Here is a 15887-nt window from a genome sequence, read left to right on the forward strand (position 1 = left end):
AAGGTACTAGTTTGGCAGGCCAATTATAAAAAATTCCATGACTATTTTGTTTCATCAATCCTGAAGAAACGCCTGGGCGGAAATAGATTTGAGTTCAACGTTGAAGGCATCTCACGAAAAATTAAAGTTTTCACGACCTCGACAAATCCTATTCTTTGGGGGACTTACAAAATGTTGGAGAAATGCTGGAAAAGATACGTAAGGTACGAGCTTTTAGATTGTATTTAGTAGGTCGACTTTTTATCAGCCCGCCATCGTAAGAACCATTCGGAAAAGTTGATCAACAAGATTAACCTATAGAAGAAAATATATTTAGCATTCATTTAAGAGAATGAACTTGTTACAATACAATATAACTATTTAATATTTTTAATTATATTATCATCTCGAACGATTTGCCATTTGTGTTCGTATTGCAAGAGAGATCTCTCCAGTTTTGTATATTCTAAATTAACTAATTTATTATTCTTTTTGACTTGGTTCAAAAATTTATCCATCACTAAAGAATTGACTTCTAAAAATATAGGTAAAATGCATCATTAGTAGGTACATATGTATGTATGTATGCACAGATACTTTTATAAAATGTTTTGGTAATAGTTCAACTCACCGTAGCTATTTGATTGATTAGTCGGCGATATGGTCGAGTTACTACATGAACGCCCTAACTTATCGCCGTTTTCTACGAACTGTGCAATTACATTACGAAATCTTTCAGGTATAAGAAACAGTCGGTCTATATTGCCTTTTTTGTAACATAGATACGCAGATTTCATTTGAAACCATTTTCTTCGTATTTGCGTGGGTGATTTGTTTGGAAATCCGTTTTTTTTCATTCTATTGGCAATTTGGTTAAATGTGTTTTGTGTCGTATTTGCAGATATAGATCTTTGTACATTATTAAACTCCCCTATTAACTTAAGCATGCATTCTATTTCAGCAGTAACCCAAAAGTTCCTTTTCAGTTTTTCAGATTTCATGTTAAGCTCCTACGGTAATTAATAATAACAAACAAATATATATATGTTCCTGTGTAACGCAGGGCTGCAAACACCATCGGTGCCACTATCGATAGTATCCATTCTTTGAAATTGTGCGATATATCGTGGATTTCTACATTATGTAGTTGTTCCAGTCCATGCAAAACGAGGCGGAACGTTGTGAGATGCGCTGGAACACTTCACAGCTTTTATGCCGATTTTATACTGAGTGAGCAAAGAATATATGTACACTCGTATACATATATGTGAAGAAAAGTACTCAGATGAGCTACGTTTTCTTGCGACTGAAAGTGCCAAACATTTCACTCAGTGACCAGTATGACCAAAAGTGGGCAAAGTGCATGATCTCTGGGTACACTGATATGGAACTTGGAAAAAAAATACCGTTTTATTACATAAGTCCCGGGATCGGCACGGCCCTCTCTATTGTACATAGGGTCAGGGATTTGACGCGAGTATTCTAATTCTATTTCAAATGTATTTCAATGTTCCGTTTTGCGTGCTGTCTTCGCAAGCAAACGCAAAAATGAAAAGCGATGTAAGCGTGCAGAGCCCTGGACGAGCCCGTTCCGGCGGGACAGAGCTGCAATGAACATGCGTTTTAACTCATTATAAATTGATAAAATGATTACCGAGTATAATCTTATAATATCTATATATGTAATCAGTTTTCGTTCGACCGCACTTAAAAGATTATATTTTTATTGCTCTGACATATGCAAATAAATTTCTTTATTCCGTCTATAATAATGATCCAATCTGATGTTAATTCAGGGATCTGATAGATATAATAATTCTCTACGGAACTGGGTTTTTGGTTTTTTTTATGGTACTAGACTTAGCTATTTAAGTGATCAAGAATATATATACATAATAGGGTCGGAAGCGTTTCCTTCTGTGTGTTGCAATTTTTCGACCACAAACACTATACACATGATTTACTCTTCTAGTACCGGGTATAAGTAATGGCTAATCTGAAGATCTTAGACAAAATCAGCAATATAATTTGACTGTAACATATGTACGACGATCGTTTTTACCAAAACTACTAAGAACTAAATATTCCTTCGAATATTGATTTTCCTGGTCCAACTTCATATCAGAATCCCATAAAACTGAAAAATATTCAAACTTTGACGGTTCACAAGAAATGGACCGATACAACTACAACTGATGGTCTGATGATTGTGTCTGTTAAATTAGGTCTTTATTAAATGTCATGAATTTTAATAATAAACTTACGAACAAACAATCTAAAATACAATATAAGTACACATTTTAAAATTAACTGTTTACAAAAATCATTTCCAAATAATTGTTATATTCAAATTTGGCTTATTTAATAAAAGCCACAATTTATGATTACTTGGAAGCTTATTGTTAAAAACTATACAACGCATAACGCGCATTACGATTAACCGCAGTTTATTGAGCATACCAGTCAAACTTCTCCAATTCGAACGACAATCAGCACAAAATAGATAAATATTTGTTCGTATTATTGAAGCTAAGAAATAAAGCTGTCATACTTGAAACACAACAAGGTTTATTAATATATTTACTCAGCTTAGTTAATACAGATTTCAATTTGAAAAATTAAATAATGAAATGCACTGCCCTATATTTCAATGGCAGTATTTCGAAATTCAATTTTGTCTCTTAACGCAACGCTTTTAATACCCGATTTAGTTCGGGTTTTAAAATGTTCGTCACGGTGAAGCTTTGTCTAGAAGGTTGGAGAATATTTGGAGAATTTTTTGGGTATGCATATAATTTGCTATGCATATTTTGTTAACCAAAATTTGATAGCATTCAAGAGAATTCATTTTAACTGCATTCTTTTTAAATTATTGCACCTATTAAAACTGTTTTTTAATACGAATCTATTCTCCCGTAATAAGTTAATTCGAGACAGTTTGAGCATACCAAATATATATAAAATATACACAAAATATACGCGATCAGAAGTAGCTCGTTAAAACTAAAAATATACTTCGAATGGGTATATTTGCGTGTAATGTATTTTACAAATATATTTTATATATATACCACGTGGAGTATTTTTAAATATTTTTTATTTTTAGGAATATAAGTTTTAAATGAAGAACGTACGTTTCCTCAATTTATTGCAAAATGAGATGTCGTTTTCTATAAATACAGTTAATTGCATGCGACTTAATATACAATAAACCTTTTAAACCTATATTCAAGTATTTATATATTTTATACCTTTTACGTTTTCTGGTAGAAGACAGAAAAACTAACATTGATCTAAGACTATTATAAACTAACTTAATTGTGTTTTTTTACTGCTTTCATCACATGCAGCAAAAATTAAAATTGGTACACTTTTTACTTATCAAAAATATTATCTACGGTTTTTATACAATAAATAAGTTTTCATCGACAATGGAAGTTGAAGCTGTTGTATGCGTTCTTCCAAGTTTGCCCGTCCAATTTTTTGCCGAATAGTTCGTCGGCAAAGATCCATTAGCGGCAAGGGTTCAGCTTAAATAAAGAACAGTAAAAATTTGTGTTTAACTTAAGATGGATGTCAATTACTTAAATACCAATCATAATTTTTAAAAGCTTAGAGTATATTTATTTTTATATATATAATAAGAACTCCATTAATAACATCCGCTATGCAGATTTGTTACGCACCATGTGGAATTCAAAATAATGGAACTACTACTACGAAAATACGAGCATACTTTTCGTTTTCGTACGGAACCCACCCCTTAGATAGATTAGCAACAAATTGTATTTTTTATGTCTGGTAGATATCCAGGCATCCATTGCATACATACGATAAGAAAAACCGAGACTGAAGAGATTTTTAGAAAAAAAAAACTGGATTTTACTTTGGCACTTTTGCCCTGTCCGATTATGCGTTGAGCCTCAAGACATTACTTTTTTCAATCAAAACTAACTTTTCTCACTAAAAAGTTTGAGTTTTTATTTATGATATTGATAAGTGATACTATAAAATTGTATAAAAAGTGAAAAAACTGTTGGATTATTTCTTTATATTCTTTGTGCAGATGAAAAAAGGGTCCGATTATGCGATGGAGTCACTGTCCTGTGTAAAATCATTTTATAATGGGATCTCCTTTTTTATGTTTACTTAACAAATTTTTACGAGTCGTGAAAGAAGGCTCATAAGCGGGTAACTATTATTGTGATTATTACCAAATCAATTAAATTTGACTGATAGGGTAGTATTATATTTAAAAAAAAGAAAAACGGGTTATTTACATGGAACCTAAATATATAAGACCGTAGACCGATCGTTCCCGAATTTGTTTTGGGTAGGTTTGGAGTTGTTTATGTTACAGTTAAATAATAAGTTAGTTCGCAAGTGTTTATAAGAATTATTAAAAATGGCATGCTACTATATATATTTGAATTATACTTACGATCTAATCCGCCTATGTAGCGCATAGTTATCTCGCAGTGTCCCCAGACCGCTGAAACAACTGGATACAGTTTTTTTCCTTTCAGCCCTCTAAACGCAATACCAAGATATTGCTGATCAACAATAAAACTTAAGGTTCCTTCATCCATATCTAAGGCTACTAAGAACTTGTCTGGAACCAGGAAAGCTTCGTCGTTTTTCAAAATTGCTGGATATGTGACACCAGCACAATTTTTTGAATCGTGGTACAATTTGTTTCTGCCTAAGTCCCAGCCCCAGCTTTGTTCAGTAGATCCAACTAGACTTTGATACCCAACTGAGTGCAAGGGTGCATCAGCTGTGGATACGCCAACAACTGCATGTGTTCCTCTTTGTCGCGTTGGCCAATAAATTTCCCAAATGTGCAATCCCTTTGTGAGGCCGACTTTTCCACGGATGCAATCTGTGCTCTGCGCGACCGGATGCCTGTGAAATGTCAACTTGTCATCTTCTTTCACAAATATGTTTAGCGACCTGTCTTCAGAGTTCCAAGAATGTTTAAGCTGAAGTTCTCGAATCGCTGGTGGCATATCAAGCAAAATATCAATGCGCGCTGGCTTTAAAAAATCAGCTTGTAGCTCCCTTGGTATAATTGGTTTAAAGGTAGCCTGCGAATCATTACGACTAACTGTTTTAACTCCACCACTAATTTTTTGACCCATGTTCATGCCACGGCAGCTTCTTGATCGTCTTTGGTCGATTGCAACTTTGTAGGATAATCGAAGGCGCTCCAAATCCCTAGGTTCCAATCTGGATAATACAACTCTCGGAGATAATGTGGATAATGATGAAATACTTTGAGGGCGTCGCCTTTCACTGGACCTTATTGAAGGTGTCCGACCACCCTTATACCTGAAATAAAGCAAAATCGTTTTAATTTTTTATTAATTTGTTTAACTCTTATTAAATGTATAAATAGATGGAGAGATACATTTTATGCAAATGAGTTAATTTTTAAGTATTTAAATTCATTAATCGTTAAATGTACAAACATATATTCGTAAATAAATGAGTACACATGTATGCTCATTGGTATATATGTACATACTCACATATGTATGTATGTACATATGCATATGTGCCTTCAAACAATCTCACAAATGCAAACACAAGCGACGCAAATTAAAATATGTATAAGATCATGTATTTGTATGTAAAATGCAACGATCCAAGCATGCCACACGAACTAACAATTGTTTCTACAGAATATCTGTATTGTACCAACAAATTTACCTTTTTTTTCCAAGTTCCATCTATAAATGAATGAATTTAAAGGCAAACAAAATGGCGTCGGCGACGAAATACTAATTATTAAACACAATCAGTTGCTTATGGTACATATCCAATCCATTCTCTTAAAATGAGTCAAATCACATAAATATAAATATTCAAACACAAAACACTGTATCTATATTTTAAGTCTTCATGTGAAATTGTGTCTAAGAAAACGAAAAAAATAGCTATTTCCTCAACATAAGACCCTCGCCACTACCACATGAGATATCAAGGTTGAAGAAAAACAGGGTGGTCCCAGTAAAAATTGTTGTGTATTTTATATTTTAAGGGTGATTGCACGATACGACTCCCAGCACTGCTAACATTTGGAATAAGGGAAGCGAAACAATTCGAAGTCTAATTGTTTATTTGTGTTTTTTTTTCAATGAAATTAATGCAGATATTTTCAAAAAAATAAATAAAATTTAATTATAACTGTAAAGACAAGCGAAAATTATAAGAAATATTTATGTTTTGTGAAAAGAAAAATTAGTCGATAAGTCGAATCGAATTTATGGTAGTTTTCCACTAAATGTTAATAGCAGTAAGTATAAACAAAAAATAACACCACGATAAGATTGTGGAATTGGAATTGGTGGTTCGTTAGTAAGTATTTCAGAGTAAGAATCTATGTTTTCCTGCTGCTGTGCTGCCGTATTGCATATTAGCATACACATACACCTAAATATAAAGATTTAATCATTCACCAATCAGGTATAATTTTATCCTTATTACAGAACTAAACAAACAAGAATTGAATCATATTTTGTGAGATTATTTCGTCTGCCGATTCAGCTGCAAAAATGCAAAACCCGTAAAAGTAGAACGGTCACGAACGGTCGAAAATAATATAATATCAGGTACTAAAAATTCACTTTTTGCATTAATTTGGAATAGTTCGATTTTGGCTAAAGTTGGTTTAGTTTACTTTCGAATGCATTGATAAGATTAAAATTGCCCCATTATTAGTACTTTTTTCGACATAAGATGGAAAGAATTTCTATTCCGTTCGAGAGGGGACAATACCATTCTGTTGTTTTTCTGGTATTTTTTCTTCTTATCTGAGCACAGAACTGGCTGCTAAATTTTCTGTCCTACAAAACGCAGGGATAATTTCTTTCCGTTCCATAAAAACATCATCCCCGATTCGGTCGACCGAAAAATTATCTCATCGGAGTACTGGGCTTAATTTAAAAGAGCGCAGAATAATAATAAAAAAAAGAATATAACAAAATCTTTCTACGAGCCCCAGTGGTTCTTTCTGTCCCAATTTTTACATTCACCTTTTCTTAATGTGATTCCACGAACATCTGACTTTGCACAAATTGTAGGGCTGCACTAACACAATATTTATGAATTTTTTTGTCAGGGTGTTAGTTTAAGTATTTGTATCTTTCAAATAAGTTTTTACTTCTATGAAAATCGGAAATATACAAAAATCGGCAATCTGGACCAATGTGCAAGGACTATTTTTCAACAAAATTAAGCAGAGCGTCAGGAAATCGACGAAAGAGAATTTACGGTCTTATTTATTTATTAATTTAAGATATTCCTATGTAGAGTTTTGTGGGATTTTACCCTCGCATTGTGAAAACCTTGCTTTGCTTAATTTGAATAATCAGCTTTTTTTTTGTAAACAGTGGCAGTTTGAACGTTCAACTGAAATTTAAAAAGGAAAAAAGAGAGAATTTTAACGTTGCATGGGAAATGCATTTTGGGTAAGCCAATAATCTCAAAGTGCACCAATAATTAAGAATTACTTTTTTAATTTCAGTAAAAAATTTTAATTCAATATGGGAAAAGATTTTGTTTTACGTTTTTTGGCACAGTTGTTTCTTCAATTTTCACTTTTAACTCCAGGAATAATTGTAAACCATTTATTCCTGGCCTGTCTACCAGCTGTCTATCTATAATCTGTGGACTTCGTTCAGGTTGCTGGAAACTGGATAGGAAATTTTATTTTCCCCAGTGCTGGATACCCGGCTTTATATGAAGATTAACAGGAATTTTTTGTTGGCTCAGTTCTGGATACGCGTCTCAAACCTTTCTCGTTAATGAACTGAAAACCAAATTTGTGCATTTCGTAATAACTGACTTCCCACCCATCCTATGTCTATTGTTCATACATCATGGTAATTATGATAATAGGTTTAAATCCTGTTGTTGTATGTGTAAAGCTCCATTTTAAAGTTTAAGTCGAATTCTATTGGCCTCAATGATATGAACACAAATATTTTGAGAATAATGCATGATAACAATAATATTCCCTGAAAGTTGAAAGTACATAGATCCTAGTACTTACGAACCTATAGAAAGTTTTTGTATTTGTATTTTTAATAGCAGATCCCATTTGAAAATTACTTGTAAAACACAAATACGTGACCGATTGGACGATGGAAATGTAACATTTCGGACTCTTCTGGACTACCTTAATGCTGTTGACTCAGCTGAAAATTGCTTGGGTCTTCTAATGTATCCGAATCCGCACTACGCATGTGGTAATAGCTAAGCTGTTTAGCGAGATACATATTCGGCTTAAAGCGCAGCGCTTATTCATTATCAGATAGATATCTGTAAAGTGTTTTGATTCGGAATATTCCTACAAAATCTGACCTTTGGTCTTTGGAAGAAGTCCACTACTTGGCTGTTCCTTTGTTTCTGTGTGTTTGTCCAGTTACATCATTTTTTGAAGACGAACAAAGTTTAGTGCTTTGCGTAGTGTCCTTCGTGGCTTACTTTGTTCGTGAAGTTTCAAATGAAACTGCAAAACTTCGCCATGATTGCATGCATGCAAAACAAGTGTTTTAGTAGTCATTTGGATGTGTGTGACTATAATGAAACATAGAATACACCACCTTGTATAATTTAATCATGGTTAACATAAATGCCGGGCCAACTGCCCGTCGTGCGGTGTATAAGACACCGCTGAGCAAATCATCTTCACTTGTTCAAGGTTCGCCTAACAGCGAATTTAGCATATGTATGTAGGTGGAGACACGCTGAACGCCGGGAACCTGAACTCGAAGATGGTATCCAGAGAAGGTATCCACGTCAAGGCCATGCGGAGTTTCGTCAGAAGTCATACGGAAATGTAACGAGCTGGAGCAGACGGAGGGGGTCAAAGGTGACCCGCCCGACCCTGCTAAGCAGAACTTCAGGCCCTACTCCTACCCCTATTTATATTCTTATTCATGTTCCCTACCCTGTTGTTCTCTACCCTTCTTTAAACCTAATAAGCTGATTTAAAAGAAAACATGCATATGAAACACAAATAAATTCCATCTTGACTAGTTTGCAAAGCAACAGACGTACAGATGAAAGTATTCTTTTTTCTGGCAAAACTTTTCAATTCTAAATTATGCGAATTCTAATGAATGTATTCTGAAAAAGTTTCTCTTTTGTCGATTTACATACAAATGTACATACATAGATAAATATATAAATATGTACATACATACATATGTGTACACTGAGCGTATCCAATATATGGTTATGGGCACCGTTTCAGTCATATGTACATACGTACGTACATATGTATATTAAAAACATTCTTATAATCTCGAACTAAATGGAGTCTGAGAGTTTACTGACTTTTTAATGGGAGATTTCAAAAAATATACATGCATGCATATGTGCATATGTACATACATACATATCTTTTCTCAAGATTTAATTTTAAATCACACTTCACTTTTCCAACTCCTTTCTATAAGGCTATACATTTTGTATTGAATTATTTTTGTTATAACAATTATTAAAGTAAAATGCATGCAGTCATTCTGCCAAAATATACATTTACAACGATTTATATGCAGAACTTACATACGAAATTTTGAATGAATATGTACATCTTTATATGTGTGCATATACGACGAATGTACATTACATTTATTTAATATGATTTATTGAGAATATTCATAAAAATGGTTGTTTCACATAAGTTAATTTCACGCTTAATATACATACAGTTTTGATCATTTTATAATTTTTGATGTTTTTTGTTTATGCATGTAGGTACACACATGCACACATACATAAATAATGTATAATCTTCTACAATGTGAATAGTATTCATTCAAAAATAAATGTGTGTACACACATATTGCAGTTTTTTATTATGACTCTAAATATTTATACTAGTTTTTAACACAAAGTAAATTTTGCACTCACATTACTTCCTTCTTTTTGATTTTCTTTGAACAAAAACAAAACAACACATAAAACAGTAAATGAAAATATTACGTAGAAACGATGGAAACATGGAACGTAGAAGGGATCCGTATGTATATATGCATCGGATGTAGTACCTCTACTAAAGGGCTCTTACACACGAACATACTTCTCAAAGTGGAAGCGAATTTTTTTAATAGGACAACATATTGGGTCTCCATCTACATTCCTCATCCTGAAATAATTCGCGGACAATGGAACATAAACAACAAACGGCTAAAGGGTAGAGTTGCCCAACAGTAAGGAACGATGCTGCAGAGAGTAAGTAACCTTTTTTTTTTGGGGTAACCAAAGAGAATTAATATTCTGCTGGGTCAGGGCAAGGCAGTGGGACACCGTGGTGGTGATGACATCCGATGGATCTTGACGGAACGTGTCCCGTGGTCGCAGACAGCGGAGCGACTGGTAGCCTTGTACTCAGATCCGAAAATGTAAAATGAAAACTGCATGACGTAAGGTTACACTGCTCAGGCAGCAAATTTGCTTTGTTTATTTTGATATTAATTGTGAAAAGTGAATAAAAGTTAATAAAACACTGAATAATCGAGGAGAACGCTGTGAAACGCGTTTTTACGCATTATTTTTGTTTTAATAATAATTGCGTTACAACAAGGTATGTATGTTTTTCTTAATAGTGTACTTTGGTTGAAATAGTTGACCGGACGATGTGGAATTCACGAGGTGATTCAAGACGGCTTGGTTAGGCCATTAAATCGCTGTCTAGAGAATTTCGTCAAACCCTGCCTTCATTCCGAAATCTACTTTTAGCATGCCTGAAATCGCCGTCCTTATTTCGGAATGACAGTAAGCTTAGCAGCAAAACATATGAACGAATCTTTAAAATCATTTTTATGCCTTTAATCCGTTGAGGTCGTGACCGACTGCGATGATGTGACCATCCGATGTAATTTTTTAACTCGCTTGCCCTCCGCCTAATGAACTCCAAAAGGTGTGATCGATAAAAATAATTTTTGCAAAGGTTCGCGCTTTACCGTTAATATTCTGATATGGAAATGGGATTATGGAAAAATGCAAAGAAAAGGTAGTCCTTATTCCAACTGTGTTCAGTTTGATTGGGTTTTGACATGAGAATCAATAAATTGCAAGGCTAATCGTTGCAAGTCTGTGGAATTTATCTCGTATTTTACGAGAACGCATGTTGGCAAACCGTCTACATTATTTATGATTTCGTGGGTGGGGGTAAATCGAATCCCAAAGATTCATTATTTTTGTGAGTTGTCTACCCTAGACTATTAAATAATACACACATGTTATAATGATTTTTTAAGCTGTGATTTAAGTATTGATTTATTTTGTTGGCTAAGATTATTACAATTTCTTTATAACGCAACAATATAATTATATCTTGCAGGTTTCGAGAGTGAGGCAAATTACTTAAGAGCCTTTATATGAGAGCAAAACAACATACATTTGCATACTATTTTAAACTTCTGAGAGCAAATTGACCTATCTAGTTATACAAATTTAAAGTTAACGAACTCTTTATCTGACGATTCTACACAAAATGATGTGAATGCTTTATATCTTAGTGGTAGTAAATTTATAGTCATAGTAATTACAAATAAAACTTAATAAAATAGTAGTTGAACAACAGCGAAGACAATTAAAATTTAACTGATTATAAAGGACCAAACAGGTTTACTGCTGGATGGTTATCAGCTGTATTACCCAAAAATTGACCATAAAGTTCCTTATAGCGGTCTAATGAGAGGCCTCCGCGCTTACGATCCTCATCCTATGAAGACATTTTGTAATTAAATTGTAAATTTAAATCATTTTTGATCATAAAAGGCTCACATTCAGTAGCGTTTCGAACGCTTTGTCTATGGGTGAAACATCATCGATGGCTACTCTTGTTATGCAGTTATAACGATATTCTTTTACTCCAACGATTCCATCACTGTCAATGTCCAGCAGTTTAAAGTTCGATTCAATGAATGCCCTCATAGCCTGCAAAACAAATGTTAGCCAAGAATATAGTCGTATATTTCCTAGTAATTATAAAACTCGTATTGCTTAAATTAAACACAGCAAAGTTTTTCTAAACAGGTTTGTAACAACTAATAATAAAGTCATGTCGACTGTAGCTCTTACCTGGGGAAACTCTTCATACTTCTTGCCGACGCAAGTTTTTTTGACGGCATCCTTAAACTCTTGATTCGAAATTTTTCCATCCTAAAATATAAATGAAAAATATTTTCGATAACAGAATTTGTAAGTAATTTATGGCTGATGATTAGAAACTATCGTTCCAAAAAGAAATCGTCGGACCCTTAGCTATAATTAATATTTAAATAAGGAACTTAAACATTGCCATGGCTAGCATGAAGGTAAGGTAATGCGGACATCTGCCAGGAGCAGGAGGTCCAGAGCGCGAGTGCGCGGCTGAACCCGCTAACAAGTTCGAGAAGATGCTATCCATCAAGAAGCAACGATTAGCTGAGAGTGCCGTTAAGGACACTCCGGCGAGTAAGCGTCAACGCGGGCCCCAGTGGACGTGACAGTGACGTGGGAATGGGAAGATTACGGAGGCCCGGTGAAAACTGGTGTACGCGGGAATCCCCATTCGCACGAATGTAGGACGAACCCAAAGCTTTCAAGCGCGCAGTCTGGAGGTGATAGTTCCGTCCATGGCTAATAAGCCATCCCGAGGTAAATAAGAAGGCGGTGGACCCAAGACTCTACCCAAGATTAGGGAAGATGGCCTCAAGAAACGCCACCCCAGCGACAAAGTGTAGAGAGACTTACATCTGGAGACCATCGTGAAGGCCCGGGTCAGCCGCCAATGATACTGAGGGCGCTGAAGCACAACCTAGACTAGCTCAACCTCAACGTGGGGGAGAAACGCACCTTCATAGATCCCACCTTGTCAAGCGTGCTAAGCAGAACACTTATTCCGGCAAAAAGTCCTCGAAAGCCCATCTTTCTCAGACCATAAGTACATTCAGTTTCTGTGCAAATTCGAAAACGCTCCAAAAATAACTGCCTATAAAATAAGGTTATAATAGCTCTGATGGTCTCTGATAACGAGGCGTCAATCAATACGGACGGTCAGACAGACATGGACTGACGGCTGTTGATGGTGGTCAAGAACTTTTTTTAATGTTTCTAGAAAACAAATTAATATATTATAAATATTTTTGTTACCTAGAGACCACATTAAAAATTAATCAATACATGAAATAAAATAATTGTTTAACCCATTCAGTTGAGCGTCACTGTACAGCCTTATTTTTAAAGAATAGTGAAAAATGTATCTTTGTTTTGCACTGTGTTACGTCCGAGAAGGCTGGAATATTTTTTGAAAGGGTTTTATTTATATTGCCATACCTTATCATCATCAGCAATGGCTGAAATTTCATCCCATAAATTTGTCATAAGTTTCCTATATTCATCTAGCCGAGCAGCACTACAATCTCCCTTTCCTTCAACAACGCATGCTCTTACTGCCATGCAAAGGAAGTCATTTTGGTCCAAAAATCCATTATTGTCTATGTCTAAAAAGCGAATAAGAAAATTAAAATAGTTAATTATAATGTTATTAAAGGGTTGGTGTTAGAACTAACGTAGGAGCATAATTGTCTACTTAAGGAAATGTAACACTTTATTTATGGGTCAACTAGGTTTGCAACGCACAAGGGTGGAAGACATAAGTTCGAGATCAGCAAACCTTCGTACTACAGTAGAGAATTGTTCGAAGTTTGTTTGGGTAGTCAATTATTTCTAATTCCGATATTCGTTATCATTATCTATATTAAGCTTTATTAACTCGACTGGCATGAAGTTATAAAAGGATTCCTAGCAGCTCGTCCGTTATTTTGGTTTTCTAAAAATAACCGCTGTAATGTACCACATTTTGTTGTTAATGAAAATTATTTTTAGGTTTGAGCTTCCTTTGGTGTGGCTGTTTCTTTGTGTGTGGATGCAGCTTTATTTTGATCACAAACTAAAACACACACTTATTTTGGCAAGATAGTTGCTCCGCTAAGTGCTGTTGATTTCTTTTGTTATTTTTTTTTTGCACTCGCTCACACTCTCACAACTGTTTCGAGTGAAAGACACAATCTTCTATTTATAAAAACCTTGTTAGCTGTTGAATATTTTTAATTATGTGCTTTGTGTGTTAGTTTAGAGTGACATCTGGCTCAAGGTACAATTACTACTGCAGCACTAGCAAATTATATTTTAATTGTTGCTTAATATTGTACTCTACTTTTAATGCAATAATTTAAAGTCAGGGTATGTTTGTATATCTATTCACTGCAGATCGACAAATAATTTTAGTTATTAATAGAGTTAGCCATTGGGACTTAATAAAAACGAGTTTATCTACACCTTTCTTATAAAACCCCAATCGATCCTTTTATAAAACAGAATATCTAAAAAGTTATCTCATAGCTGGGAATTGTATTGGAATATAAAAAAGGTTTTAGAACTTACCATACATGTACCGTACAACGAAATCAACACGGTTATCCCATGAATAGGCCATTATGATGGTATTTCTATTTTGTTAATCCGCATAAAAGTGCTGAAAGGAGAAAATTACAGTTTAAGGAAGAGCAAAAATCATTCAGTCATCAAGGCTAAGTATTACCACCAAGACATAGTAAATATAATAGCTCCTTACCTTAAGAATTGCTTACTTCAGACTAACTAAATCTGCACAAACCACAGTCAGATGCATTCGCAACATCAATTTAATTTGCATGTATCTAAACATTGTACATGCATGCATATATGTAAATATAAATAAATATATACATGATACATATACATATATGTATACATATAATATATATATATAAATATATATATGTATTTAGATATATTATGTAGACATAATGTAAATATAAAGAGGTACCCAAAAAAGATATTTATAGTGCATGCATAACCTATTATAAAAACACATTTTTCACAAAACTTGCACCTATTATTCTAGGTTGCTACTTTATCATCCATCTTTTACCTTTTCATGTAAAAGTCTGCATAATTTCGATAAAAAAACCCCAAACATTTCCAAGATCCTAATGCATTGTAAATTCTCATGAACTTTAAAATGTTCTATACTTAACCACACATTGTGTTCACATTTATTATCAAAATATATATGAATGTCCTTGGAGTTGGACGTCTACTAAAAGAATCTATTTAAAAGGCTTTAAAAAGGCTTTTCAGGCTGGCACTGAAGATAAATTTATTAATAGGTAATTGACAACAGAACATTGAAACAACATTGTTGTCTAACGGCTAGTGATCTCTTCCACATTCCCACAATAATTACAGCAAATAAATCAATAAGTATCTCAAACTGTTTTACATTTAAGTGAGTAAAAAAACCGTCCTCTTTTTTAATGATCAACTATAATAAATGTAACATACAGCTTACATGCATTGTGAATATCTGCACAATGTTATAATGTCAAGAAGCATTAAAACGATACATGTAAATTTTAGCCGCTATTTAAGACTTTTATGTCCTTGGAGTTGGACCACAAACCGCAAGCAGAGACTTAATGCAGAGGCCACTTTATCGGCTTTGGAAAGTCCGGAAGAATCTGGCAATAGGAGTAAAGATCTTGCGCTAAAAATAACCGATGTGTTCTGCTCCTCCCGTTACCTTCCTTGTTTCGCCCGGTGGCTGGCAGCGGATGGCTTGGTATTCACAGGTCCCTTCCCCTTCCCCTCTCCCTGAAAACCGACTATATACCCAGGGTGCGACGACTAGGTGTGTACAGTAAGCGGGTGCCACGGTACGCACTGGGCAGTCGCTTTCCCTGAATATTTGTATCCCTTACCGTAGACCACCACGCACCCACAGAATTGAAACAACAACAAAGACGTCAGAGAGCCGTTTAATTTTTTATTTTCAGCAAGTTCAGTTAGATTTAGCAGCACATAAA

At 34.4% G+C, this 15887-nt stretch overlaps 3 protein-coding genes and 1 long non-coding RNA gene across 6 annotated transcripts; 1 reads left to right on the forward strand and 3 right to left on the reverse strand.

Moving 5' to 3' along the window:
- Positions 1-289: 289 nt before the first annotated feature.
- Positions 290-1012, reverse strand: LOC117587623. Its single transcript, XM_034278481.1, has 2 exons — positions 611-1012; positions 290-514 (listed from the first exon to the last, which is right to left on the reverse strand). The coding sequence occupies exons 1-2, from the start codon at positions 978-980 to the stop codon at positions 357-359; spliced, it is 528 nt and encodes a 175-aa protein (XP_034134372.1). The 5' UTR covers positions 981-1012; the 3' UTR covers positions 290-356.
- A 1374-nt stretch (positions 1013-2386) lies between these two features.
- LOC117587764 (protein gustavus) lies at positions 2387-10027 on the reverse strand. 2 transcript variants are annotated; one of them, XM_034278702.1, is made up of 3 exons: positions 9904-10027; positions 4421-5310; positions 2387-3509 (listed from the first exon to the last, which is right to left on the reverse strand). In XM_034278702.1, coding segments are annotated over exons 1-3 (1032 nt in total). In that variant the 5' UTR covers positions 9906-10027; the 3' UTR covers positions 2387-3369. The 2 variants fall into 2 exon arrangements, with proteins under 2 accessions (XP_034134593.1, XP_034134592.1); XM_034278701.1 differs by lacking the exon at positions 9904-10027 and adding an exon at positions 5692-5932.
- On the forward strand, positions 9850-10540 carry LOC117587765. Of its 2 annotated transcripts, XR_004574076.1 has the most exons (3): positions 9850-10012; positions 10082-10224; positions 10282-10540. It is a non-coding gene; the product is annotated as an uncharacterized LOC117587765 (long non-coding RNA). The 2 variants fall into 2 exon arrangements; XR_004574075.1 differs by having other exon boundaries at positions 9854-10224.
- A 730-nt stretch (positions 10541-11270) lies between these two features.
- On the reverse strand, positions 11271-14707 carry LOC117587863 (sarcoplasmic calcium-binding protein, beta chain). Its single transcript, XM_034278828.1, has 6 exons — positions 14615-14707; positions 14425-14515; positions 13315-13481; positions 12079-12159; positions 11782-11934; positions 11271-11719 (listed from the first exon to the last, which is right to left on the reverse strand). Exons 2-6 carry the CDS (start codon positions 14474-14476, stop codon positions 11603-11605), a joined length of 570 nt encoding a protein of 189 aa, XP_034134719.1. The 5' UTR covers positions 14477-14515; positions 14615-14707; the 3' UTR covers positions 11271-11602.
- Positions 14708-15887: the final 1180 nt, after the last annotated feature.

This window comes from Drosophila guanche, unplaced genomic scaffold (genome assembly GCF_900245975.1).
Source record: "Drosophila guanche unplaced genomic scaffold, DGUA_6, whole genome shotgun sequence".
NCBI lineage: Eukaryota > Metazoa > Arthropoda > Insecta > Diptera > Drosophilidae > Drosophila > Drosophila guanche.

Bases quoted from the DNA above. Each gene is read 5' to 3' on its own strand.
- LOC117587863 (XM_034278828.1), bottom strand. From the start codon at position 14,476: ATGGCCTATTCATGGGATAACCGTGTTGATTTCGTTGTACGGTACATG. The intron at 12,160-13,314 runs GTATGGCAATAT...TTTATATTTTAG, and splicing joins CCATTGCTGATGATGATAAG to GATGGAAAAATTTCGAATCA. The intron at 11,935-12,078 runs GTAAGAGCTACA...TTTGTTTTGCAG, and splicing joins AGTATGAAGAGTTTCCCCAG to GCTATGAGGGCATTCATTGA.
- LOC117587623 (XM_034278481.1), bottom strand. From the start codon at position 980: ATGAAATCTGAAAAACTGAAAAGGAACTTTTGGGTTACTGCTGAAATA. The intron at 515-610 runs GTGAGTTGAACT...CTATATTTTTAG, and splicing joins TAATCAATCAAATAGCTACG to AAGTCAATTCTTTAGTGATG.
- LOC117587764 (XM_034278701.1), bottom strand. From the start codon at position 5,711: ATGGAACTTGGAAAAAAAAG. The intron at 5,311-5,691 runs GTAAATTTGTTG...GCTTTATTTCAG, and splicing joins ATGGAACTTGGAAAAAAAAG to GTATAAGGGTGGTCGGACAC. The intron at 3,510-4,420 runs GTAAGTATAATT...TCTTTATTTAAG, and splicing joins CTACATAGGCGGATTAGATC to CTGAACCCTTGCCGCTAATG.